Source organism: Scatophagus argus, chromosome 10 (assembly GCF_020382885.2).
Source record: "Scatophagus argus isolate fScaArg1 chromosome 10, fScaArg1.pri, whole genome shotgun sequence".
NCBI classification, from domain to species: Eukaryota; Metazoa; Chordata; class Actinopteri; family Scatophagidae; genus Scatophagus; species Scatophagus argus.
This window is the reverse complement of record NC_058502.1, coordinates 14,014,208-14,040,092: the sequence shown is the minus strand read 5'-3', so window position 1 is coordinate 14,040,092 and position 25,885 is coordinate 14,014,208. Positions and strand designations below refer to the sequence as shown.

Genomic DNA, 25,885 nt, shown 5'->3' with positions numbered 1-25,885 from the left:
CGGCCACTGGACGTGCGCTGAAAAATGAGTATGAAGTCACTGCCTACGTATCTGAGCATGAGCAAAACCACTGCATTCAAGTAGTGCACCTGTAACAACTCATTTCTCACTACTTGTGCAAAAAAACAGAGCAAGAAAGGACTTCTTTGTTGTTTTTGGCACTCACATACTTCTTCTGAGTCTTTAAAGAAATCATTATACCGCAGTCTGACAACAAATCTTTTTCTTTTTTTCTCCATACTGTGGCTTTTGCGAAAACTAACGGTCTCATTAGGTGTATTTTAGCATAGCCTGTATGACAAATATCTAAACAGGGCGACTTACAGGGACTTTATGTTGCCTGTTCATGTTACCATAATGTGCCATGGAGGGCCAAGATGGCGTATCTTCAGCAGCAGGCTCATAGTAATATCGCTTTTCTAAAAATTTAAGTTTAAGTTATAAAAACATATCACCTTATTGCTGGCACAGTGCAGTTTACTGCATGTATTGCAAATACAACATTTAAAAAAAACAAAAAACATTAAACACGGGTTTTGTAACAAACATTTTATTGTCATCTCATTCAATAAGCAAACAGTACATCTAAAAAAAGAAAAAAAAACACACTGCAGTTTTGGCACTACACTATACATAAATGAGGTACTAAATGCTTCAATGCTTAGACTGATTTCAAGTCATCAGGGGGGGGAAACATACATAACAGTAATTTAATTTAATCTCACTGGGTTTAGAAAAATTTAACCGGGGATGAGAGAAGAAGTCGCAATTATGGACAGGCATTTTGGTTATTTTCTTGTACCGACACACATGAAAGTGTGATCAAACTGTGCTCGGGTCCTCATAGCAAACGCGTCACACAGCACAGCGGTGGGGGTGGTTGGTGGGGAGCATGCCCTCTCCCTGTCTCTGTGAGAGTAGATGACAATGGGCTCCACTGCTAAAAGCTCAGCCATCTACTAAATATCAGAAATTAAAACTTATCACTTCAAGGAAAAAACAAAGTAAAATAAATAAATAAATATGTTTGTGCATATTTGCTATTCCATGTCATATACATACATGATGCATATAATCACACATAGAGCAAACAGCCACACAAACATTGTGTGTTGCAGGTGTAAGTCTAAACCAAAGAGAACAGTTCTTCAGTAATCAATTCTCTGTGGCCTGTGACAAACTTCACTTCACTATTGTAAGAGTGTAAAGAGTGTGTCCTACACTGGACAGTGTGTTGGCTCAGAGTTGATACTTTTGATAGAAATCCTGAGAAATGTGTGGGACACTGGCAGATGTCTTCAAGCATCCCATACACACGCACACACACACGCATACACCCGTGCACATGCACACAAACAAACCAAAAACTGTACAGTAATGTTACAAACTGCAGGTCATTCATCCCTGCTATGATTGATCCTTAAATATTAAGTATAGTAGAAATGTAAATGAGCTAAATACATAAATACACAACTTTTTCAATCCTTCTGTGTGTCACAACTCAACAGCTTTGTGTGCCACTCTTTGTCCAGGGTGATGCTGTGTCTTTCATCTGTTGCAAATCTGAGTCTCCTCCTCCTCAATGCAGGCTGGTATCTGTAAATCTGGGCTTGTCCCAAACTGATACAAGTGAAACACAAAGAAACATAACTGTTAAAAAGGTGGCTCAAGGAGTTCTCTGTTTTTCCTATAAAACGATCCCTTCGGCAGAATTATTTCGACAGTATTCATTAATCAATGATAATTGAGCTAAATGTCTTTTGGGTGTGCTTGTGAACATGTTCAGTGATATTTATGTTTCAAAAAGAGTGCGAAGTTAAAATGGTTTACCAGGTTAGGCATAGTAACAGGGGGAGACCAGTAAGTCAGTCAGGACCAGCAGTTGGTCATCTGTGAACTGCTGCTTGTGCTGCTGCCAGTTGTCATGGTGAGTCCGTCGGAAGTTTGACAGAGTTTTCTTCACAGTCATCTGGAAACGAATGCAAGTTATGGCTACACTGCACACACTTTGTTGATAACATGATAGGAAATTTGAAAAAAAACAAAAAAAACAATGCGAGGTGATCATGCATACTTCAATGGGCTGTGTGTCATTGAGGTGAGCACTCAGGTCCATCAACAGCTGGGGCATCCAGGTGGGCACATCATACGGACTGGAGAGAATACAAGCACTTAGCCCGAGAACACCAGCATGCCGCCGCACCAGGTCTACAAAAAGACAACAGGAGGGATTCCCTTAAAATGACAGACAGCAGCACAGGGAGTGTGTCATCACATATTCTAGGGTAGTTAGCTCTGGTTCCTTACCAGCAGAGGGTATAGTGTCCACTATAGAGCCGAGCTCCCTCTTCCTCTTCTTGGGCAGGCGAGTCTTGCACAGCGCCTCAAAATGAGCCTGCATGGGGGCGTCCATGCACAGGAAATTGCACTGGAGGAAGCCACTGAGTGTTGTGGCAGCCATTTCTCTTACCTAAAAACAAAGGCAGAGAGAAAATGGGAAACTGAAGTTCTTCAATGCAGTATAAACTACAGCAACAACTTTTATGATGGTCCAGCTGAATATATCAATTAAAAAGCTGATTATTCTCAAACTTGCTGCCAGTGTGTCCTGAAATCAAAAACTTGCTGCAATGAGAAGCCCTTCTTAGCAAGATGGTGCTCTGAATTTCCAAGTATTTTATTTAAACAAATCTGATCTATTTCATTTTGGTTGATTTACTATATTTTCTTACTACTAAAATGTGACAATACATTTAAAACACAACAAATCAAATATGTAGGCTGTATCTACCTGCCTTTTTCATAGTACTTCTATGAAGTAGTCTGGCCTTCATCTGCCTATTTTTGTAAATGCCCAAACTAACACACAAGCCTCAGACTGATAAACTCTGGCTGCACTGTATAAGACACACCACAGCAACACTGTCAGTAAGGAGGGTGTTGCACAAGTGTGCACAGTGGCCAGCTGGATGGAAACAGCCAACCAGCTGGGAACTGGGGGTGTGATGTGGATGTGTGTGTGCATGCTTCTCTATAAAATGAGATAAAATGGCCTGTTGCACATTATGTGCCTTTATTCCCATGTTAACTTTTAAATGGCTATTGTGCAGATCTTATGACACCAGCAACATTCTCAAGAGAAAAGGTTTCTTCAATTAAACAGGAACACCACCAGAGCAAATTGGGTAAGGAAAATAGTTCCTCGTGAGTTAGGCTTCATGTATTGTGTGGCATAGGTTACTTAATAATGTAGAAAAAAGAAAGGAGCAACTGCAAGGATAAAATGTATCTCGACACCCGTCAAATTCTGTGAATATGTATTTGTTTAATCAAGGCGATTCTGAAGAAATGTGTTCAATAAAGAAATCTAATACAGCCAAGTCGTATAAATCAGGTGTAGGTTTAAGAGGCCAAATAAAAATGGCTACTTTCATCCATTCCCCACTTTTCCTTTGTCTCTACTCCATCCCTCTTGCTCTCATCCTCCCTCCATCTGGACATTATCTCCATAGCAACAGATTACTGCAGCCCATGGTTTCCATAGCAACAGCTAGAGGAGCAGAGAGGAGAAGAGAGTGGAGAGCCAGGAGGAAGAGTGCTGAATCACTACAGTGAGGCTGAAAGACAGTGAGAGCGCCTGCTAGCATAAACAAGCATGTAATGGCTAATAGCTTGGAGAATATTATATAATCGTACTGTCATGTGTGTTCATCTTTCAACCATCTTCCAGAGATGCTTATGACAGACTGACTACATGCTGCAGCTTTCTGTCCTGAATGATTCAAAGAGTTGGGAGTGAATGGTTGTTTTTACCTCCAGCTGCTCGTCCTCCAACAGTCGTATGACCACCGCGCGGACATCATTCACAGCTTTCTGGTCACTCATGAAGGTGAACAGGTTGTAGAAAACCATAATCTGGAGGTATGTGAGCACAGTGTAGCGAGCGTGCCAGGAGCTGCTGCCAGCAATCTGCAACACAAAGCGACAAACCCACTCCACATCAGTAACACTCTGTAAGCACTTATTCCACAAGAGGAACAGACCATGCCCTGGATTAGCATACCATTTAGGTTTGTCTTTGTCTTTATTTATTTATTTATTTTTTTTAATGAAGCTGCTCTTTTATTTGAAAATGAGTTTATTATCAAATGGGTTAAAACAGCTTAATCATAATTTGTGAGGAAGAACAATCTCTGCATCTGTGTCATACAAATCCACAACTTGGAACTGTTTCTAATCACTACTTAATTAACTAATTATGTTAATTTCTCTTTATGTTCATGTGAAATGAAATTTGTTACATTAATTCAATCAGTTGTGTAGCAGAAAATCACCAGAGAATACTCCAGAATAGTTTCACAGTCCCCTTTCTCAGGCTCTCTCATTTGTACCTCTTTCAAACTGGACAATATCCACCACTAACATTAACATTCATTTCCAGGTCAAAAGACTCTGCAGTAGAAAGTGGTATTTATTGGCTCCAACTGATCTTTTTCCTTACATTAGACTGACAACAGTTTGTAACATGGTGCAATAACAATCACCTGAAGTTCAATATCAGAAAAACCAAAGAGCTAATGGTGGACCACAATCTATGAATGTGTAAGTTCACTGAGAGAAACAAAAACACAGATTTCTTGTAACTGTTCAAATGCTTGGTCAATAAAGTTGACTGTGATGAAACACAAAAAGTGACAAATTCTAAAATGTGGGTGATTCTCACACATCTTCAACCCAGCAACACAGAAGATCTGTGCAATCACAGGACGCAAGATTGTAAAATCATGAAATTATCAATGAATTAATAATATTAAATTATAATAAACAAAATAACATCAATAATATAATCAAATATTAAATACAATAAATTTCACAGTAGGTCTAAGCGGATGTTTGTGCCAAAGTTGGAGAAAAGAAGTATTCCTGAGATCTTGTGTTCATAAAAATGGGATGAGATGAATCCATGAAAATTTCATTCATTCCATTTGAATCTGTTTTCTAATCTAATGGGTTATAAAGTGGGAGGATGTTAAAAGCAGAGTGAAAAGTGGAATAACAGCCACAGCTGCCAGATAACTCACCTCCTGCAGGGCATTGAGGACCATAGGAATCTGCTCTGTGTAAAGGAGTCCCTGAGACATCAGGGACAAGCAGGTCTTTGCATCCCTCTTCAGTTCATCGTAACTGTCATCATTCTCAACAGGAGCAATCTGGAAGCGACAGAAGGAGGTTCGCAGGAAATATATGTTATGGGTGTGTGCATTAAGAGAAAAAACATTATGATTGGTAGCGATGAAGCGAGCTCATCAAGGTGAAGAATAAATAAGCATTTCACCTTGAAGAGGAGGGGAAGAAACCGTAGTTGTTCTGCGACAGCAGTGGAGAAGGAGCGTCCAGCACTTGCAATCAGCCACTTCAGCACTGCAGACATTTGAAGACAGATATTTTTGTTCAAAGAAGGATCCTCTGTTCCTATTTGTCATACATCCAACAGGATTTCTGTTTAAAATTAACACCTAGAATATGCAGTATTCACTGAAATGGCTGAATCGGATTACAGACCCTTGACCCACCTGTTTTGAGTAGCTTGATGGCTTGCGTCCTCTCATCCTGCTCTCCCACCTCGTTCTCCTCCACCACGTGGTTCTGGATCTCCTCGTCACCCTCAGTTAAAGGCTTCAGCTGCAACAGAATTCGCTCTGTGAAGTCTGAGATGCGTGGCGAGGTCGTCGGTTGAGTGTACGGCAAGTTGACATCAATCATGAAGATGTACGTGAGTACGCTGGAAGGACACCAAATCAGAGAGGATAAGATGAGACACGCACACTCACACACACAAAACATGTAGGCTCAACAACATGCACCTTCTCCTCTTGTTTTGTTTTCCAAATCCAAATGCCACATGAGGTAGCATGAGAGGGACAACAAAAGAGGGATCAAAAATACACTTCTAACTATGGAGGTAACTTGAGTAGTAATTTTGACATTGACAATGGAGCTAACAACAGGAGTTAATTATTAAATTACGAGGAATACAAGCTACTGGACATTTTTATAGTTTCTTCCCAAAAACAAATACTTAAATATTTGTATAATATTGAAAGAAAAAAAACAAAACACTATTTGTACTTTGCTGAATACTGCATGCATGTTCAGCTGTACCCCCAGTACATTCACATTCACTAGGCGCATAAAAAGGACCTCACCTGCCAATTCGTTCCCGCACATTTTTGTAGACCTGTGTGAGTTTAGGCTCCAGGTACTGTAGCAACCTGTGGAGGAGCTCTGGGACACGCCACTCTTGCTGAGCAAGGCCTCCCTGCAGCACATAAAGACGACTGCAAAGAAAGAGCACAATCCTCAGGGTTTGTCAGTCACATCAACATCCGCTTCATAGGGCAACCTTTCTACTCACCATGCATCGACAAAGGAGCCCCCCTCTCCGTTTACTGGAGACTCCATTAGCATCTCAAACAGCCAGTGCAGCTTGCGTGGGTCCCTGCTCTCCTGTATGAGACAAAAACAGTCATATGAAAGGAGGGATGAGTAACACAAGTTTAATCAATAGAAACATAAAGATATGATGGATATTTAGGAAAAGCTTACACAGGCTGTGGCAATGCAGGTGCCCCAGTCTGCATATGTTTCTATTGTGATGTTGGACAGGGCAGTACGGAGCAGCGGACACAACAGCTCCCAAAGGCTCTCAACCTGTAAAAAGTAGTGTAAGTACAGGCTTGTTTACATGGTATGCTCTGGAAAGCACCTTTGAACTCCTGTAAAAATTTCTCTTATATAAATCCATTTGAGTTTTGTAAGAGTGGTACTGCCAAGAGACTGTTGCAAAGAGCCACATCACCACTCAAAGGCAGGTTCCAAACATACCTTTGAGTAGCTCCAGTGCTTGCAGCCTCTGATCAGTCCAGAGATGATCTCCGCGACACAACGCTGCTTGCTCTCATGAGAGTCGGCCACCAGGCGCTCCATGTGCGGCCGCAGCAGGGGAAGAAAGGCATCGCTGAAATTGCGGAATAATCCCTGGAAGAGCGGGACAAGGGAACAGATTATTTGTTTTTATTGGTTGACTTTATTTGGTTTCTGCATTACTGCATTAATCTGAGGGAATCTTACCTTGAACAAACAGAACCTGCGAGGGCTGAACTTGTCTTTGCCCTTACGGTCCTCGAGTGAGAGAAACTCAATGAACTGGTTGATGAATACTGGGTCTGAGAAGTGGTCAAAGATGATCTGCTCCCGCTGTTGGGAAGGGCATGAAAATAATTTTAACTTCATGCAGTCAACATCATTTCACACTGCTGTTATATTTTTTCAGACGACATGTGTATGATTGAGCACAAACTTCTGTCATTTCCTCTCTGGTCAGGTTCTGTTTTGGCTGCTCCTCCACTGGTGCGTACATCATGAGTTTTCTAAAGCAGAACATTGAACATTAAAAACAGAGTGAAAGAAACTCTTTGACATATATCAAGAGAAACAAATGAAAGCAAAAGTAACAAGAAACCAAACAAACAAGATAAAAACAGAACAAGCACTATAAAACAAGAACCTTGGCCAGCAGTAGTATCCCCAGTGAGTCTTCTCCACAAACACACAGCCATCCCAGTCCTTCTGTGTGCGTGGCAGGCTGCTACTGTTATACTGGAGCCACTGGTTGTCCTGACGGTCTCCTGCTACAATCTCACTCAGCTCCTTCACTCCACCTACCAAAGATAAGAGAAGATTTTTGAGGAACTATAATTAGAAAGAAAATGAGATATAAAAACTGAAATGTTCATACACAAGAACACTAGACAAAAGAAACTTTATGATACTTACAAAGCTCAGAAGGGCCGACAGGTACTTTCTTATGTGATCTCTTAATTTGTTTCATTATCCCTGCCACAGCTGATATTGCCACCTAATGGAGAAAATAAGACATTCAGACAAAATGTCCGATGGAAAGACTGGAACACAATCATATGCTGCTCAAGAATTACAGCACTATTAGTGCTTGTCTCTTAATGTATGTATGGCACACCTTGCGGACATAGAGGGAGTCGTGGTTGAGGCTTTTGACAAAGAACGTAATGGCAGCTGGTGGTAGTTGATGGTCGTCTCTCAGCAGCAATGACAGGAAGCCGATTGCAATGTGCTCGAACTTCCAAGGCCTGGAACGTGAAACAAAGCAGGTGTTATATAAAAAATAATCTCAACTCAAATGAATTGAGGAAAAGGACCTACATAAATTGACCTACATGTTCCTGTTGTTGATGCACTCCAGCAGATCACCTATGAGCCGTTCGTATTTCCTAAAGAAATGTACAATATTTAGTATTTGCACCAGTTATGCAACCAAACCTATCTTGCTCACACTAGGGTTACATGCAGAATAAGCAGATCATCCTTACAATTTTATGTAATATTCGTCAATATTATTTTATTCTGTGAGGACAAAAGACCATGACTGAATTGGAGCGACCAAGTCAGGTCACTTTAAATCAAAAGTAGCTGCTCAACAAGGAAGAGCCATATTCAAGTTAGCTTTGTTACAGTGATGACTTTTTTTGTTTTGTTGTTGGTGTGAACTTACTCAACAGACTCAGAGCTCTTGATTTCCTGCCTCTTTAGGCCCTCTGCTGTTTCTTCATCTGAAAGAACGGGGTCCTCAGGAAAAGGTTTTCCAGCTATCATAAGTTGTTTGGCCACAGCACAGCACTCACTGGGGATCTAAAGGGAAAAAAAAAAATAAAAATAGTATCAGAAATAATCTGTCCAAATATGGATGGATCATGATGATGAGCATTCCATGGCTTAATATTTCACCAAAAATGGAAATTACAGGATAATAATCTTTGATATGGCTCAACTCACTAAATTTCAAGATATGTGTCTTTAAGTTAGTGAGCTTCTGCTATATGTATGCAGTTATCACAATTCCACGATCCATTTGCGAAAGTACTCTTACAGAGAAGTCGATGCCGATGGTCTCATACTGGCGATGGACTTTGTCTGCAAGGTCGTCGAAGAGCCGCACAATGGAGGGCTTCTCCAGAGACATGGCTGAGCTGAGGCCAGAGCGTACAATGGCAGGCCATGTCAGAGAAATGCACTCCCAGTCATGCAAATTGGCCAGGCACACCCCACTGTGATTTCCCATAAGACAGTACAAGGCACCCTGGAGGCGAGCAGAGAATAAGAACATCTGATGAGGAAATTTGAATTTTTGAAAATGTGAAATTGTGAGCTTCTATGTTCAAGAGCACAACACAGACATAGAGGGAAGTCATACTTTGAACTGCTGCTGCGTGACACTGCTGTTGTCCGGGTTGAGAAACTCGAGGACATGGGGGATCAGATCTCTACAGCAGAAGTTGTAGGTTCCCAGTGCAGTGAACAACACATTTTGAGCTCTGCTACGAACCTGCAGCATAATAAGACATCTCAGTTGCTGTATTATTTACTTTAGCTGTATTATTTAACAACAGTCAAATGCCTTTTTGATTTATGATGTGCAACGGATTTTCTGTGATTACATGGCAAAAGCAAAACAGCTATTATATGGTTTGATAAGATGCAGATAATGCATATTTGGGGGTGCCCTGTGGAACTCACTTGACTGTAGGTACTTGTGGAAAGCCTCAACAGATCTCTCATCAGCTCCTGGTGAATACTCCTGTACTGACATCCTTCCATTGTCAGCTTTCTCAGCTGATAAAACATGAACATTCAAAGTTAAAAATGGTAAAATAGAATGTTATCTGAAAAGGTTATTTCTCTATTAATGAGATACCTCATGTTGGAGCATGACTCTGTCTATTAGCAGAGCTCTGATGTGCTGCTTTCTGCCGTGAAGCTGGAAATACAACAGCAAGGCATTGCACACTTTAAATTGGTCAGGTTTAAACATAAGATGTAATATCGGTTATTATGAATGCATGTAATGTCAGCTTTGAAGGACAGAGTCCATCCTTTTTAACACCTTCTGTGCATAATAAGACATTCAAAAGTAACCCAAGTACAACAAAATGTCTCACTCTGTTTTCCATTGATTTCTTCACAAGGTTGAAGCTCTTCCAGCGGGAGTCAAACTCATGTTTGTGAGAACCTTTGAAGTGCAACAGGTCACTGATAATCTGCAATGTACCACAGTCAAAAATTCTGATTAGATTGGAGCTTTGTAGAGTGCCATTCAAGACAAGAAACATAACTGACATAACAGAAGCGACACCCATGTCTAAACAATGTACCACAGAGCATCTAACAACTTGCACACTGCTTTACTGTTTTTTTGAAGAATTTGTAATTTTACACTGAACAGTATACTGAATGTTAGATTAATTTCCTGCCCACCTTGATGACAGAGAAGAGAGACTTGGTGTCATCTTCAGAGTGCTCCAGGATGTAATCTGCAAGAAGAGGTAAAGGAATTCATGACAGTGACTTACAGTGTATCATGAACTTGCCTCAATGTAACTACAACTTGGTTAGGCAAGTGGTTGTATAACAAAGAGACCACAAGCAAGTGAACACTTACGCAGCAGATGTCTCATCACACTACAGATAGCGTCTCTGTAGTTCTCTCTGGATTTGTCTGCAGGCAGAGATGATATTACAGAGACATATTACACTCTAAATGTCTATTGTGAGCAAAACTTTCATAATCCGATAGTTCTTAAAAAGTGACGTACGCACCATACTCCATTCCTGCATAGAGGGTGGTCTCATCTAGATTCACCATGCTATGGACCCTGGGGTGGGGTGGGGTGGTAAAGCCAGTTTAATAACTAAACTAAACAATTTAAATGATGTCTGAAAACACACTTTGTAGAAATAAATATGCCCTTCCATCATAGAGTGCATAGAGACTACAATTACACAATTATGTACTTATTAGTAATTAACAAATAATACAAATTCGCTGTGATTTCAGGGTTAGTCCAAAAATGCAAATCCAGTAGATCGATTCGTGTATCGTGTATTTTTCTGAAGGATACTGAAACAAAAATTTGTTAATCAACAATGTCTTTCCCTGGTTTTCATGGTCAGGACTGAGTTTAATGTGTGAATGCAACTGCTCACAGTTCAGGGATAGGCTCTCCTTTCAGTGGAGGCATCAGACCCCCAGCTCCTAGGAGGCAGTGCTGAACAATGGTCAGGCTCTGTAGGACATCGTCTCTGAAAAACAAAGTCAACATCCATCACATATACACATACAATACTGAGGCAATGAACCCAGCCTGCAGCTAATGACTTTAGTAGAAATCAGAATGTCATTCCTGTAGGGACTGCAGGTGAACATTTTGACTAGTTCCTCCTCACCTGCTCATGTCCTGTTCTCCCTGTGCAAATCTCTGAAGGCGCTGAAGTTCAGGCTGGAGAATCAGGTCCAGTAAATAAAAAGCAAAGGAGGTCTCCTCAACACTGGGCACATGCCACCGGATATCCAAATTCCACAGATCCCCAGGCCGACCCCAGTCCTACACGGGATAAAAGCAATGAGCAAAGCTTACCCTTTTCTACATTACCTTTTGTTTTTTTTTTTAAGAACACCTGACATTAATGCACCAATTTGTTTCAAAATCAGATTGAATTTGGCATTCTCTGGTTCTGGATCTAGTTTGGGTCACATTCATATCACCAATAAGAAGTGAATATCCACCAATGCAACTTTAATCTCAAAACACAGGCCTGCTAAGTGATGACACTTTTCTCTCACTGGTAAAAAAGAAAAGCATGGATATTCCCACCAGTTTCCCAACCAATCTATGAATTGCTCCATTTCCACCATTAAAACACAATATGGAATTAAAGACAGCTTATCCAATCAGGACTTCCATCTGTGGCTAAATCACATCTCAATCACCAAACGACGCCTCTACTGACACCACTATTTGAGTGTTTAGTTGCTGAAATAAAGGGTATGGAGGCAGAGACTTAAAGACTAATGTAACTCATAACACTTTTTATCAGGTCTACAACTGCTGGCAATTGTGGTAACCACAAGTGAGACATGCCATCTCTGCTGTGGTATACGAGACACTAATCTAGCCAAGTCATCCACTATCCATGCCCCTACCAAGGAGGAGACTTAATGGGATCAAAGTACAGGCTGTCTTAACTGACTAACAGTCTAAAGAGAGGAGCTGACAATTAATTAAACAAGGTCACAGCGAGTGTGATAGAGAGTTGTCTCGTTTACTTGGATTATGGACAAATGTCTATAGTTGCAAGTTGTCTGTTTTAGTGGGAGATGGCAACAGCTGGCAGATATGTGGTAAAACCACAATGAAAAGAAGGAAGATAATTGTTGGTTTAAGAAAATGTACTACCAACTTACACATTAAGCTCCTGAAATGTACAGCCAATTAGTATTAGTACCTTGATGGGTAAGTAGTCACTGATTGGTTGGTGGAAGCCTCCTGGCACACTGCAGTACTCCGTGGGATAGATGAGGGCTAAGGACCGAAGAACGTGGTGCAGCAGGTTGCAAGCTAGAGTGTAGCCCTGCTTACACTTGAGGTGGAGTGTCAACTGCAGAATCTGGACCAGGTCTGAACGATAGGGCAGAATCTTGTCACCATCTACCCGAGTCACCTGAAGGAAAAAAATGAAGTGAAGTAAACAGTGAAGAACAGCATTATAGATAGGAGGTTTTGGTGAATATGGAAAATTAGGGTTTAAGTTGGTAAGCAATGACTGTTCCAAATCACCTCAGATAGGAGCTGGAGATTCCACAAAAACTCCTTGTCAAGCTCCTCCTCATTCAACACTTCCTCATCTGTGCAAAAAAAAAAGTGTGCATCAAGCAGATGACAAAGATTTGTGGCAGAAAACATGAGTCAAGCATTTGAAAACCTCTTGTAGAACTGCTTATCCCTGTGTGGTGAGCACTTACTGACAGCAATTTGGTTTATGGCATTGCAGCAGTGTGGCACAAACATCTTGAGTGACTCTGCAGGGTGACACTGAAAACAGAAGCAGATCCAGGATGAATACAGTAAACTGGTAAGCTATAAGAGGTTGTTGCTTTGGGCCCACATGAAGAGTTTGAGTGGACAAGACTCACCTTGCTCGCGGCTCTGCACATGTCTGCCACCATTCTCCCAGACACCCGTGTCTCAAAGATATTGGTGGTTGCAAAATTGAACACCTTTTCAAGAGCCACCTGATAAAACAACGTGGGAAATGTGTTCAAACACATGCACACTCAGAGAGAGTGAAAAATGTGGAATGAATAGCATGTCTGAAGTCTTAACCTTGAAGATGTCCAAAGAGCACTGTGTGAGGATGGTGCTAAAGGTGGAAGACAGGCCGAGTTCTACCAGACTCTCCAAATGAGTCATTTTCTCTGTTTCAGTTTCCTCTCGGGTTTGTTCCAGAGTGCTGCTATCAATCAGGGCAAAGCATCTGTGCAGAACAAAGAAAAAAACCTGAAGCTAAAAAGTTCAAATATCATTTCACTCTCAGTGGTGTTGGATATGAGGCTTGATTCTCAACAATGTTGTGACTTTGTAAAATGGTGTCATTATTTTACATTCATTAAACATCCCATCGCATAATTGAAAACACCAATAACTAATTTATTGATTTATTGATATAAATTTTACCTCTTCCTGTGATAGTCATGAAACTGTGGCAAAAAACATTGAGCGTTTGGTTTCTCTTAAAGTCAGAAATGAGACATATAAACACATAAACCAATTTTACAGACCAGTAGTTTTGATGTATTCTGTAACATATTATTCTTATTCTGTAACGAAATAGGGCAATGTTTTACAGATATGTCTTCCAATTATATAAGCATAGACCTAAGACATTCACATTTATAAAATAAAGGTTATCAGGTATTAATTACTTGACCTAAAGAATGCAGCAATGACACTCCCATCACATCTGTGTTACTGAAAGAAACATCTGAATGACTTGAATCCACATACCTGTCCATGAACTGCAGCACAAAGTCTTCAAACTCAGCTGAGGCTGAGCACATCTCTCTTTCCACCTGAAAGTCGTATGAAACATATGAAAAAGCTATATGTTAGCTTCATTCAACATCCTGCATTTAACCACGGCAAGAGGATGAAAAAAAAAATTAAAGATTCACCTCTGTCAAGTCCGTTTTTTCATGAAGGGCAGATGAACAGTCCACCAAAGGCACAAGAGTCACAAATGTAGCAATGAATTGGAATGTGATCTGTGGAAACAGAAATGATGTTCATATTGGATTTGAGAAGTTTAGCAAAAAGAAAACCATCGAACATACAGTATGAAGATGTGAATAACACAGGAATGTACCATGCACTTGCTGAAGTCATTTGGGTCGACGCCTGGCAGAGCCCTCATGAGCAGGGGCAGCATGTGAGTGGGCCCCTCGGGAAATCGCTGCCCACCTGACACGAGGCTCCGTGCCACACCAATCATGCAGCTCAGAGTTGCTGTCAGCTGGTGGGGCTCTGTTAGTGTCTCCAGAGCAGGGTATGTTCTGTGGCAGAGGCAGAGAACAATTAGTGCTTTGTGTTCCATTTCAAAATGTGTCCTTGTTTCTAATCTAAAGCGGAAAACTAGCAAAAGTACTGCAGATTCTGAGCAGAACTCAGGTCAAAGATTTATCCTTAAGAGTCTCTAGTTCAGTACAAACTTACTTTTCGAGCACGGGGGGAATGACCAACTCAGGTCTCATTAAAGCGAGGTTTTGCAAAGCCTGGGCTGCATCAAGACTGCCTGTCTTGCTGAACATAGCCAACAGGACTGGCTGCATCATGCTCTCCACAAAGTCTGTGATATCCTCCTCTGTGAGCTTGTGACTGTCTGGTATTGGCGTTAGCCATGTGGGCTTTCTGTAGCGCTCTCGGTGCAGCCGTCGCACCACACTGGCTGGAAGACGCTGGAGGAGTTTCATGAGCTTCATCTGGACATGAGGACAAAGGGACAGAAAGACAGATACATGACAAAGGGGTGACACACAGGTGGACACTGTGCCTACATGTAGTCTGGACAAATGGAGATGTAGAGGGTGTTGTGTGGAGCATCTGGAGACACACATGACATAACAGACATACAAACACAAACCAATACACTGTGAACACAGCTTTGTCTACATGTGCATATGTGCAAATTATGGGATCCTTTAAGTATAAACAAATCACTTGGGTTTTGTGAATGAAAGTTCATGAGGCAAGAAAAAGAGTTAAAAATTCCACTTTCCCTCCCCTGAGGCTCTGTAACGTGAGCGCTGTAGGGCACCCATGATATATCATGACCTGACTTCAGTAACGCTTTGGTTGATTGCAAAACACTGTTTACATGTAATAAAATTACAGCCGAGTAGATCAACATCTCAGCAAGCAACACCCTAGAATACAGACAAACTCATCACCCCGTACTAAAAATACATTTTTGTGCACGAGAACATGTTCCTGCTTGAGGTGCTTCAAATCCTATACAGGGGGGATCCTCAAAACAGAAAGGCATGTGGCTCAGCGCCCAGGGACCTTTAATAGCACTGCAACCATCTCACTCACATGCCTTTTCGTCATCTCTGAAGTCGATACTGACGTAAAACCTGATAGCTAACAGGATTCTGGAACCTTCCTAGAAAAATAATGACGAGTGACTATGCTCTCTGTCACTGGAAAAGCTGCTGCTGTGTGCCATGGCATTCTGTATTAACATGGTGGCATATCATAGTCGAAACGAGCTGGATGAACAATGTATCTAAACTCACATAAACCCTCATGACTTAAATTCTTTAAAATAATTCTCATGCTTCTGACACACACTCAGCAAGGCACACACTTAGATTTATATTTCACAACATATTTTAAATGTAAACTGCTGTTATCCAACCAAACCTACTCAGGTCCGAAGCAGGCGGGCCGATTTTGGAGCATTAGCACAGAATAAATAATGATTTAGGATAATTTCTTTCCTTTCAAACTTCAACTTTTATTGTTGCCATATCTCTGTAGTATCCTTGTAGCGCAGAAAAGTGGACACCTAACCTATTAATCCCATTCTGTCACTAAAAAAAAAGTTAGTGAACGCTGAACTGTCAAACTGAACTGTTGCTAGTGAATGCTGAACTTCTAATAGAAAGTTATGGTTCCTTCAGTTCCACAAGCATCCAAAAGAAGAAGTAAGGAGTGACTCACCAACCAGCGGCCATGGTTTGATGGATGAAAAAAGGATGCAATACTGTTGAAAAGACCCGTGAGCTGTGCTTGAGCTTGCTTGCTTGGTCCTCCCTGAAGAAGACATAGTAAGGGTCACCGTGAATGAAATTCTTATACTAACTTAGTCTGCCATTTTTTTACCCTAATCTATGAAGAATGAACTAACCAGTAGGGATGAGACCCAAAGCACCACGTGGCCTATGTCGTACGCATTGGTGACATAACGTGGTACCATCATCTGACTGGTCCCCACAGGGAGATTCAAACTCCTCAAAATTCTTGTGAAAATCTGAAATGTGAAAAACAAAGAACAATTAAGGTCAAAAGTTCCTTAACTGATTATTTAGGCATGAACCTTTTTGCTGTAAAACTGATCAAATGCCTTTTAGCTGGGTTTAACAGGTCAATAGTGTCTATTTATGTTTATCAGTAACACATCACAACATACAGAAGAGTCAAACTTGATGCAAGTCACTTCCTTTCAGTGACCAAGAACAAGATCAACAAGGAAACCTGATAGTTTGTTGCTCTGACAAGCAGCAGTGGCTGTGAAATACATACCATGAGCCAAAATCGTAAAGGTCAGGCTATACAAGAGAGTGTGTGCTCCAAATCTAAAAACAAATAAGTACTAAATTGTTTGGTGGGTGGTGGAAAGAAAACAGGAACAAACCTTAGGGATGTAAGGGTCCCAATCAATGTAGCCAATGTTGTCATTGGCCAAGCGAGCAAAGAGACTGACCAGATGCTGCAAAAAATAAGTAAGACAACATTTTACACTGAGAAGACAGAAATACTGGCTATTGTACATTCATACCGTTTTTAAACAAGACTAGGTCAAAAGCAAATATATACAGCTGGACCCTGTAAGGTCAATGTGTGAAAATGTGGCCAATTTGCTACAGGGGTCAGTGATGTGCAATTCTCTGTAATGATCCCAATAATATTCATTGTTTTAGTGTACAGAACGGCTCATTTATCAAGGAGTCAGATTTTATTAAATGTTTTGTCAGACTGAACGTTAAATAGTGCGCTTTGACTGTGAGGTCTTCCTCATGTCACTCCGGCAATGGAGGCAGGGATGCTTTCTCTATCCTAATCTGCTAATTATGTTTTGGCAACACGTAAATGAACTGTTACTTCCGATGATATTGTGTGTCACAGCATCCATCCCCATCCCTCTGTCTGAGAGCATTACAGAAAACTGTTCGCTGTAACAGTTCCTCATGACCTAACAGACAACAGTTGGCTCAAATTTATTTTAAAAGGGCATGAGCAGCCGATGGAGAAACTCCGACCCTCGGTCGGCAGCATTCATCACCCATCAACTGCAGTTGTACAAATTAAGCCACTCACCACTTCCCAGCTTGGAAGATTTTGCACAGACACCCATAAGCTGATCAACTCATCGAACCACAACCTGTAAGGCAAACAAATGCTTACAAAAGGAGAAGACAGTCCAACTAAGTACATATATGTGACTTTACACAGACAGGCATCAAAGGGAAATTTCAGTTTAAGCAGAATAAGAAGTGTGGGAAGATTGTGACAGGGAAGACATATCTACACTCCTCATCAAGTCATTTAAGAAGTCATTAGAGAAGCGTTTTATTTCATGGGTCTATTATTCAGAACAAATTCCTATTTCCTAATAATGTTTGAGAATAATTCGAATGAAAAGCCATGTTATTTGGTGTTGATTATAGGGAATATATAATTAACAGCTCATTATTACAATAAACAGAAAGCCAAACTTGGTTCAAAGATTTTTTAGTCAGTGCACAGTACAATCAGACAATGATAAAATATGCAGATGAGCTGTTATACAATTGAACATACTGTATATGGAAAATTATGCTTCGTACAACAAATTAATGAGGAATTAATGTTTACTTAAGTGTGAAACTGAGCAGTTCCTCCAAGGACATTCTGTCATGCCCTAAAGTAAGTAACAAATCTTTCCAGTGAACCTCAGAGGAAATTATCAGCAAAGTATGAACCAATAAAATAAAGAGATGTGCAAGTTTCCTTCTCAGTCTGTCACTATGGGATACACCCCCTCACAGACAAGATGCCTGTGTTAAGTCCCTCTGCTTAGTGTACCTCACTCAACTTCCTTAAAACTGGAGGCAATACTATGCATCTCAACCATATGTAGGAGAGGATGAGAAGTCGCTTACTTGAATCCCTTGTGGTGCAGCTCTGGAGGCAGAGTTGTGGGTAGAAAGAGCTCGAAGTAACTGATCGCTCTTTGCATGGTGACATCAAAAGGACAGAGGAGTGGTCTCCACTCATCCAGCATCTCCTGAGTAGCAGACTCTGAAAAGTATCTGTATGAACAAAAAGACAATTAGTAACTAAGCCACGAAGCCAAAGTGGCTAAGCCAAAGACAGATGATGGCAAGAATGTTATTATCATTCAAGAGCCTATGAATAGGTATGGACACTTGAAACATCTCAACTAGGAGAGCTCCAAAGAGAGTGCTACAAAGATGGACAAGCCTCTTGTGGCCATTAAAAATCACCTCTGAACACACTCATAAGATGGTGAAGAATGACAGACTTAACTGTTAAAACACCTAGACTAGATTCAATTAAATAAATGACACAGCCTCATAAGATAGCTTGAAAGCCATGGCATACATGAATCATTTGGTCTTCATTTTGAGTTTCTATTTATTAAGTATGTTTGTGTTATGTTCACATTACAGATAGGAGGCTAAAATACAGATGAACCACCAGGACTGAAATTTCAGTGCTGGAGCACAATGTTCTGCAAATGGGAGATTACAATTCATACACCTGGCACTTTTTAGCTGCTGAGGTAAATCCTGTGGTTCCACTGGGCTCACAGTCCCACAGGGGGATTTTCATGGTTCATTATGTACTTGTGTAAACCCTGCAGGTTATTTTAGGTCACCTATCCTCCTCAGTGATTTCAAATCCATTGGAGGGCTTGAAAAAACAGTTACTTCCAACCAAGGCAGCTTCCCTCTGCCTCACTGCTGATCTACAACACCTCAGCAGCTGACCACAAATCACTCTCCCTAGTCAAAGAAACAGGAAACTCTCACACAAGACAAAATTAGATGAGATAATAGGATTATCTGCCTAAGTGCAAAGCAAGGGAGAAGTACCAGTGCTTGCCTAAGATATCTTCACACGTACAGCTAGGGTCAGGGGACCTGCTGGTGTGAAATGGTGATGCAAATAAAAATAAATAAATAAATGAATACGCAGTATCTTATTAAACCCCCAAGGAGCCTACATTTAAAAAGAGGAGTCAGTTAAATACACATAAATGACATTAAGATGTACTTACGGCCTGCAGCTTTTTATGAGTGTTTTCAGCACACTTTCCACAGAGCTGTAATAAACAAAATGAAAGAAGAATTTCAAAGCATATCAAAACAATCACTGAAACACTGATATTAGAGTTAAACAGTATTCACACCAATGCAACTCGACTTGGACTGCATGCACACAGAAACTACACACCTGGCTGGTGCATAGTGGATGAAAAAACCTTCAGAGCTGGTGTGTAGTGAGGAAATTATATGTCACAAACAGACATACAGTCACTACACTGAAAGTAAATATAGTAACTATATCCTGATTTACATGTTGATTAGTTCCACAAACTGTTCATTCAGTTTTTCAACAGTTTGTTCGAAGTTGTTTGGGATTTATGGCTAATGATAAAAAAAACCTTACATCACAAACTCCTGACATGACTCCCAACATTATCTTCACATACAGACTGCAAACACAGGACTGTGGTCACATAACAGTGTTGAAAGCTTGGGACTAATATAACCACAGCTTTTGAGCTCCCCGTTCACAATCCCACCGATCTGCTCACATGCAAGCTCAAGCCATGCCTTGTTGGAAATGCTCTGCCAATCCCACTCAGCAACTGGTTATTTATCTCCACATCATTCAAGTCTTTTTGTAGCTAACATACTTCACATTTAATGCTCTAACAATAGCTGAATTATGGGCGACATTCTGCAAGACAAACTGCAGTGACCTAAATGCATGTTCTTGGTCCAGTGTTTAGCACTGTAAGCCTACAACAAAAAGGGCACAGACCAGAATCAAACTCATGCACTGCAACTCCAACAACACAAACTAGGCAAAGTGAGTGTCCCCTTACAAAGTGCTCCAGAGGGGGCAAACTGCTACAGGAGGGGGACAGTCCAGACTACAACATATGACCTTTATATGTGAGTTCAAGTAAACTCTCACGTTTATCCCAACACATTCCAAAAAGGGGACGAAACGTGACAAGAGCTTGTGCTCCTCCATGACTCCTCAAAATGCTGAGTAGTAGTGCAGGTAGGGCTAACTTAAAAACAAACTCAAGGGGAGGCATGTGCAAGGGCAAAAATTCCCCCTGAACATGGGCCAAAATGTAGATAACAGAAAAAAAATCAGATTGTTGAGAGATCGTCATACTGGGAAACCAAAACCTGACTTCTGTCCTAGAAAAAAAACAAAAAAAACCAAGAAACTACAGTCTACTATCATTGTCTAATAGTTAATATGGGCAATGGGAGAAGGGTAAAAAACCTTTTAGCTGCAGTGCGACAGTCTCCATTATGAGTGAAATGTTAACATTGATTAATTCTTGATTTTTCTTCTGTCACAAGCTGCATATGGGGTGTCTAGTTTTTGTTTTCACATGCAATGTACAAAATAAATCATAACAAGTAAGTGCCTCAAAAGATGAATTCAAAGTAGAACACAAAGAGAAGTATTGTCCTTACCACCTCTGAACCAATTTTAGCATTACGAGTTTAGAGGATGAACGAGGCCGTGGAGAACTGAATGTGAAAGGAGACAAAGGCATAAAGAACACATTCAGCACACGACAAAGTGCCAGTCACTCAAAAAAAATAAACATACTACACATCAGCTTATACAATTCATCATGTAATCATGTTTTGTGTGCAGGTGTATAGTTTTGAAAGAGGTGAGCTGGCAATCAACCAAAGCAGCTTGCTTGCTTCCATCAGCTACAACAGCATTTATGTGATAAACATACAATGTTCCCATAGCACCATAAAAGAGCACCTCGCACTGCTTGCTAAGAACATCATAGGGCATTTCTAAGAACGTTGGAGAGTAAACTGACATTTAAACTTTTCCCTGAAACTGTGGCAAGTGTTAAGGTCATAGTGGACACTGTTCCTTGGAGGGAAAAAAAGCAGTTATGAATAGTTTGTAGTGTAAAAAAAATCCCCTTGTTCTCCAACAGCTGATCAAATTACACAAACACAATTAAACCGTATTCAAACTACTGAAACCCATAACCTAAGAAGAACGTGAGTTCTAATTCAACTGGCCTGTGGAACTATTGCCCAGTCGCTGGATCGGTACTGATCAAATTTCTCTCCGTCTGTCTGTGTGTTCAAGTAAAGATGTTAATGCACAAAATAAACAAGAACGTACAACCTTGTTTGTTTAACACTGCTTAGTCTCTCAAATTTAAATGCTTAGAGATAGAGATGCACCGATCAACTCACCAGGGACTGGACCGGAGACCGGCCGAAAACTGGTATCTCTGATTCCAAGCCAGTCAGTTTTACGCATGTGTCACAAGCCGTACGCACAGCAGCACATGCAATAATGTCACAGCTGCACACTAATAAGTTCTTCACCATGAGTAAAGAAGACACAAAGCTCGCAATTTGTAATAAATATAAGGCCAAAGTAAACCACAGCGGGGCTACCACAAAAACATTTGGAACAACAAACCTAATCAGACACTTGAAACACCATCACCCTGCTGAACATGCCCAGGTAGGGGAAGCTAGCAAAAGAAAAGCGGCTAAAGTTAAAGCTAGCCAGAGCTCAGTGCCAGACACCAGCCTCTCCTATCTTTATGAGCAGCAGGAACAGAGAAAAGACCAAAACAACTGCGAGAAAATTATGAAATTCATAAACCCGGATGATCAACTGTTCTCCATAGTTGAGAACAGAGGTTTCAGAAATCTGATGAATTACCTCAGGTGAACCTCTGCTTCTGGCTCTGCTTTTGTTATGCAGGCTCAAGTAAAATAAGTCAGATTAAGTTGGGTGCTCATTTTCAGCAAATTGTTATCTGTAACAATTTCCAGTGGCAGATCACATTATTTTGACAGGAAATTCTGAAGTTTAATCATTTATTTTATTATGAAAGTAAAATTTTGCATAAAAGAAAAGTTGATTTTTATTTGCATATGCTGTCGATTATAACTCTTAGAAAGAAAATCGGAACTGGCAAAAATCAGTATCGGCAGGTCACACTTACAAAAATAACGGAAATCGGAATCAGCCAAGAAAATTGCAATCGGTGCACCTCTAGCTTTAAGTCATTAGTGGTGGATTACTTACATTAAAAGATTTGGCAAACTCAGAAGAGGGCTTTATAATATGAATGAAAAGACATCTAATCAGAGTAAATATGGCCTGTACGCCTTTGAATAATACACTACAAGCAATCTGGACAATTAGTACAGGTAGAAATTAGAAAAACAGCATAAACCTAACAAGGTAGAAATCTTGTTTATGCTCAGCTCTAAAATTAAAATAAATTTACTCACTATACAATTTAATTCACAGTGATTGCAGTCTTAATCATATCAGTATTAGTTTTTTTTCCAGGAACAGGAATTCAATCACTTGATGTGTGGCATCTGTTTTCCCTGTGGGAAAATACAGACATGCCAAAGAGTTTGTTGTCTTTTCAACATTTTGTTCTTCAGTTAATACTTTTAACATTATCAAAGTTTGCGAGACAGTAAATAATAATAATAATAATGATAATAATAATAATAATAATAGATGAAACACAGATTGTTCAGAGATTGATAGTTAATGAGGGTCTAATTTAAGTAAATAAAAGTAAAAACACTTTCATTCCCAAACATGGGTGTTAAACATTATCTGATGTACCACAAAACCAAAAATGTGAGCAATTTAAATGTAAAGAATACACTCGTCACATTGGATATATCAGTGGCATTTCCTTTGTTTTATGACTGAGCATGTAGTAAAAGAAAAAAAAAAAAAGGCATACTTAGGAAACCAGTTGAGCCCCAGATGCTCTGTCTTGGAAAAAAGAATCCTGTCATGCAGCTCATAGAGTGGTCTCCACCTCAATTCAAGGTCCTCTCTTGACAGTAATTCCCTTTTCCTATTGGACAAATCAGACATAAAGATAGATGAGAATAAAGAGACACATACACAAGCTCATCATACAGCCTTAACCTATGGAATTTATCCATTACATTGCACAACTTATTAGCAATAATGAGCCTGCAGTCTATTTGAACATGTAGCTTAAGCTTTGGAGAAAACATGTGTTCTCTTAGTATGAAATTTAAGGTATGCAATTTTTGATCACTTAGCACATGTACAAGGACTTGAGGAAAACAGATGAGGCCCATTCTTACTTGAGGAGGTTGATAAGAAGCCGAGCAAGGCCCTGCATCATGCTGATCTCAAGTCTGGGGATTGTCACTAGCTCATAGAGCAACTTGATGAACAGCACATGGTCTTCTTTGCTGAACTTCCGTCCATACAGTCTCATATACCTAAATACAAAGTATAGATTTAGGGAAAGTTGTGAGCAGCATGAACACAAACATATTGTGCTGAGGCTCTATGTCATAAAAAAAAAATCGTGAAAATATTACAACAAATTCAGGCATCCATGCTTTAAAGGCAAACATGGGTTATTTTTTAATATTACAACTAAAGCTCAATAAGCTTTAGAGAGACCTTTAAAACTGACCACTATAAAGTGTTTGTATCACTTTTAAAATGTCAAAATACCAGTGAACAGAATCTGGGTCAACACCACAGTAAACTTTCCATCTCTCTGAGCCGGCAGTGACTCACTCTTGGACAGAGCAATGTGCCAGCATTGGGAACTGAAACGGATTAAAGACAGCCCAGCGACCAACTACAACAAAATGAAACAGCACTCTAAGTAATCCACAGTCACACTGGCATATTTTGCTGGCATAATGTGATTCATTACTAAATGCCTGACAGATTAACGTTAAGGAGGTAAAATATAATGCTGTGAATTATTGGATGTATTGAAGTTTTAACATTTAAATGTATCTGTTTGTTGCAAACTTTTAACAGATAAAATAACACAACCAGGTGAAAAAAAACATAATCATCTTCACAAGTAGGTAAGAACCCTTTGAAGTGATTTCACAGGAAACTTAGAAGTCCATAAAATCAAAACGTATTATTTCTGTTTTTGATGTATCTGGCGAGTTATCGCCTGACATGCTCCTTCAAAAAGAAAATGTCAAAGCCGGCCTGGAACTCAGTGACGACAATGACCTCATGTTGTGCTGCACAGAGCCTGGTTCAGGTTGTAACTTCACATTCTGTTTCGCCGATTATGAAACCCAGACCGTCCCTAATCAGATAACGGACAGGGCACTGGGCAGTTTGTAGTTCGTGGCTATAAACATCTATGTTTGGCTAACTAACTGACATATAATAACCCCAAAAAACATGCCAGGTTATTAAGCAATACAGGCTTTCAAAACACTCTGACACTTGAGATAACGCAGGAGAGCTTTTGAACCAGCCATTGACCAGAGTGTGTACAGTTGAAACAAGAACTAACTGTTAGCCTAACAGGATATCTTCAGTGTTGCCCTATGACCAATACATAATACGTAAAGCACAGAGAGATGCTGTACGATACGTTATAATTACAAACAAAAGGTTATTGTTTACTTCAAGAAGCTCAATACTGAAAACATTACGAAGTGAGCAACAACTGTTGATGTTACGATGGGATACCAAAGATTAGTGTTACTTACGTGGAAAGTTTCCTGGTCCAAAACAACACACCGGGCCATATCTCTCTGAACTGAACAGCTCGACTCAAGTTTCCTTTGATTTTACTCAAAATTTCGTTTGATTCATCATCTAGCCTATCCGCGTACGGCAGAAGTTTGTTGTATACGATGTCTTTTTGAGGAACAAATCCCAATTTGTCAGACTGTGCCTTTTTCATATTACAAACTCCAACTGGCTAGCTTCAATGTGCTAGCAAATTTTACTCTGTTTAACTTCGTTCGGGTTCCTACTGAGCGATGTTATGCTACCGCTTCCTCGCTAAAATAACGGCTAGCAATTCCTCAGCTAACTGTTAGCTAACCTCTCTTCCGATAAATAGTGAGGATGATATGGCCCACACAGTGACTAAGTTAAGAGATTCACAAGTTGATGACACGCTAGCTAGCCATCTAGCTTAAGTTAAGTTATATTCCATTACCAGAAAAAAATAACATTATCAGTGTTCTCGTATAAAAACAGTAAGGCTAACAAAAAACACGAGTATGTCAAGAGAACACGTTGGCACTCGAAATCCTCTTTTTCGGCTAACGTATCCCTAAAAACCTGACAACCAGCTAACCGTACAGCTAAAGTTAGCTCTCTACTACAAAAGCACAGTCATATCCCAAGGACTGTCAACGTCGACTGAATCATCCAACTACAGCACAGCAGATGGCAGACGACACCAGGTTACAACCTACATAACATAGCCGTCACATCCGCTAACCACGACGAGAACTACACTTCCCAGCATTCGCCTCTCCATTCATGCTCTCCATAAATACTTTTCCACTCAAACAGGATGACTTGAAATCCAATTAAGAGCTCGTGTCCTCGCATGTCTTTTCTTCTGTAGT

The 25,885-nt window shown here is 40.3% G+C and overlaps 1 protein-coding gene across 2 annotated transcripts; it reads right to left on the bottom strand.

The window, feature by feature from the left end:
• Positions 1-529: 529 nt before the first annotated feature.
• psme4a (proteasome activator subunit 4a) lies at positions 530-25,744 on the bottom strand. Of its 2 annotated transcripts, XM_046401452.1 has the most exons (48): positions 25,010-25,744; positions 23,612-23,752; positions 23,236-23,352; positions 20,942-20,998; positions 19,495-19,539; positions 18,353-18,502; positions 17,529-17,592; positions 16,846-16,920; positions 16,339-16,461; positions 16,152-16,244; positions 14,643-14,908; positions 14,296-14,482; positions 14,105-14,194; positions 13,938-14,002; positions 13,257-13,407; positions 13,067-13,165; positions 12,896-12,965; positions 12,711-12,778; positions 12,379-12,594; positions 11,320-11,477; positions 11,080-11,175; positions 10,693-10,748; positions 10,535-10,591; positions 10,351-10,406; positions 10,035-10,133; positions 9,791-9,853; positions 9,613-9,708; positions 9,290-9,421; positions 8,966-9,175; positions 8,591-8,727; positions 8,256-8,309; positions 8,039-8,168; positions 7,837-7,918; positions 7,568-7,721; positions 7,361-7,430; positions 7,132-7,257; positions 6,886-7,038; positions 6,607-6,711; positions 6,416-6,507; positions 6,207-6,338; positions 5,574-5,782; positions 5,336-5,421; positions 5,082-5,210; positions 3,814-3,969; positions 2,308-2,470; positions 2,075-2,208; positions 1,831-1,969; positions 530-1,620 (listed from the first exon to the last, which is right to left on the bottom strand). In XM_046401452.1, exons 1-47 carry the CDS (start codon positions 25,204-25,206, stop codon positions 1,835-1,837), a joined length of 5,544 nt encoding a protein of 1,847 aa, XP_046257408.1. In that variant the 5' UTR covers positions 25,207-25,744; the 3' UTR covers positions 530-1,620; positions 1,831-1,834. The 2 variants fall into 2 exon arrangements, with proteins under 2 accessions (XP_046257408.1, XP_046257409.1); XM_046401453.1 differs by lacking the exon at positions 20,942-20,998 and having other exon boundaries at positions 25,010-25,743.
• Between the last annotated feature and the right edge of the window lie 141 nt (positions 25,745-25,885).

Excerpts from the sequence above, each read along its gene's own strand:
- psme4a (XM_046401452.1), bottom strand. The coding sequence starts at position 25,206 with ATGAAAAAGGCACAGTCTGACAAATTGGGATTTGTTCCTCAAAAAGAC. Across the intron at positions 12,595-12,710 it reads ATCTCCAGCTCCTATCTGAG|GTGACTCGGGTAGATGGTGA; the intron begins GTGATTTGGAAC and ends TTTTTCCTTCAG. Across the intron at positions 8,728-8,965 it reads CCATCGGCATCGACTTCTCT|ATCCCCAGTGAGTGCTGTGC; the intron begins GTAAGAGTACTT and ends TTTTCCCTTTAG.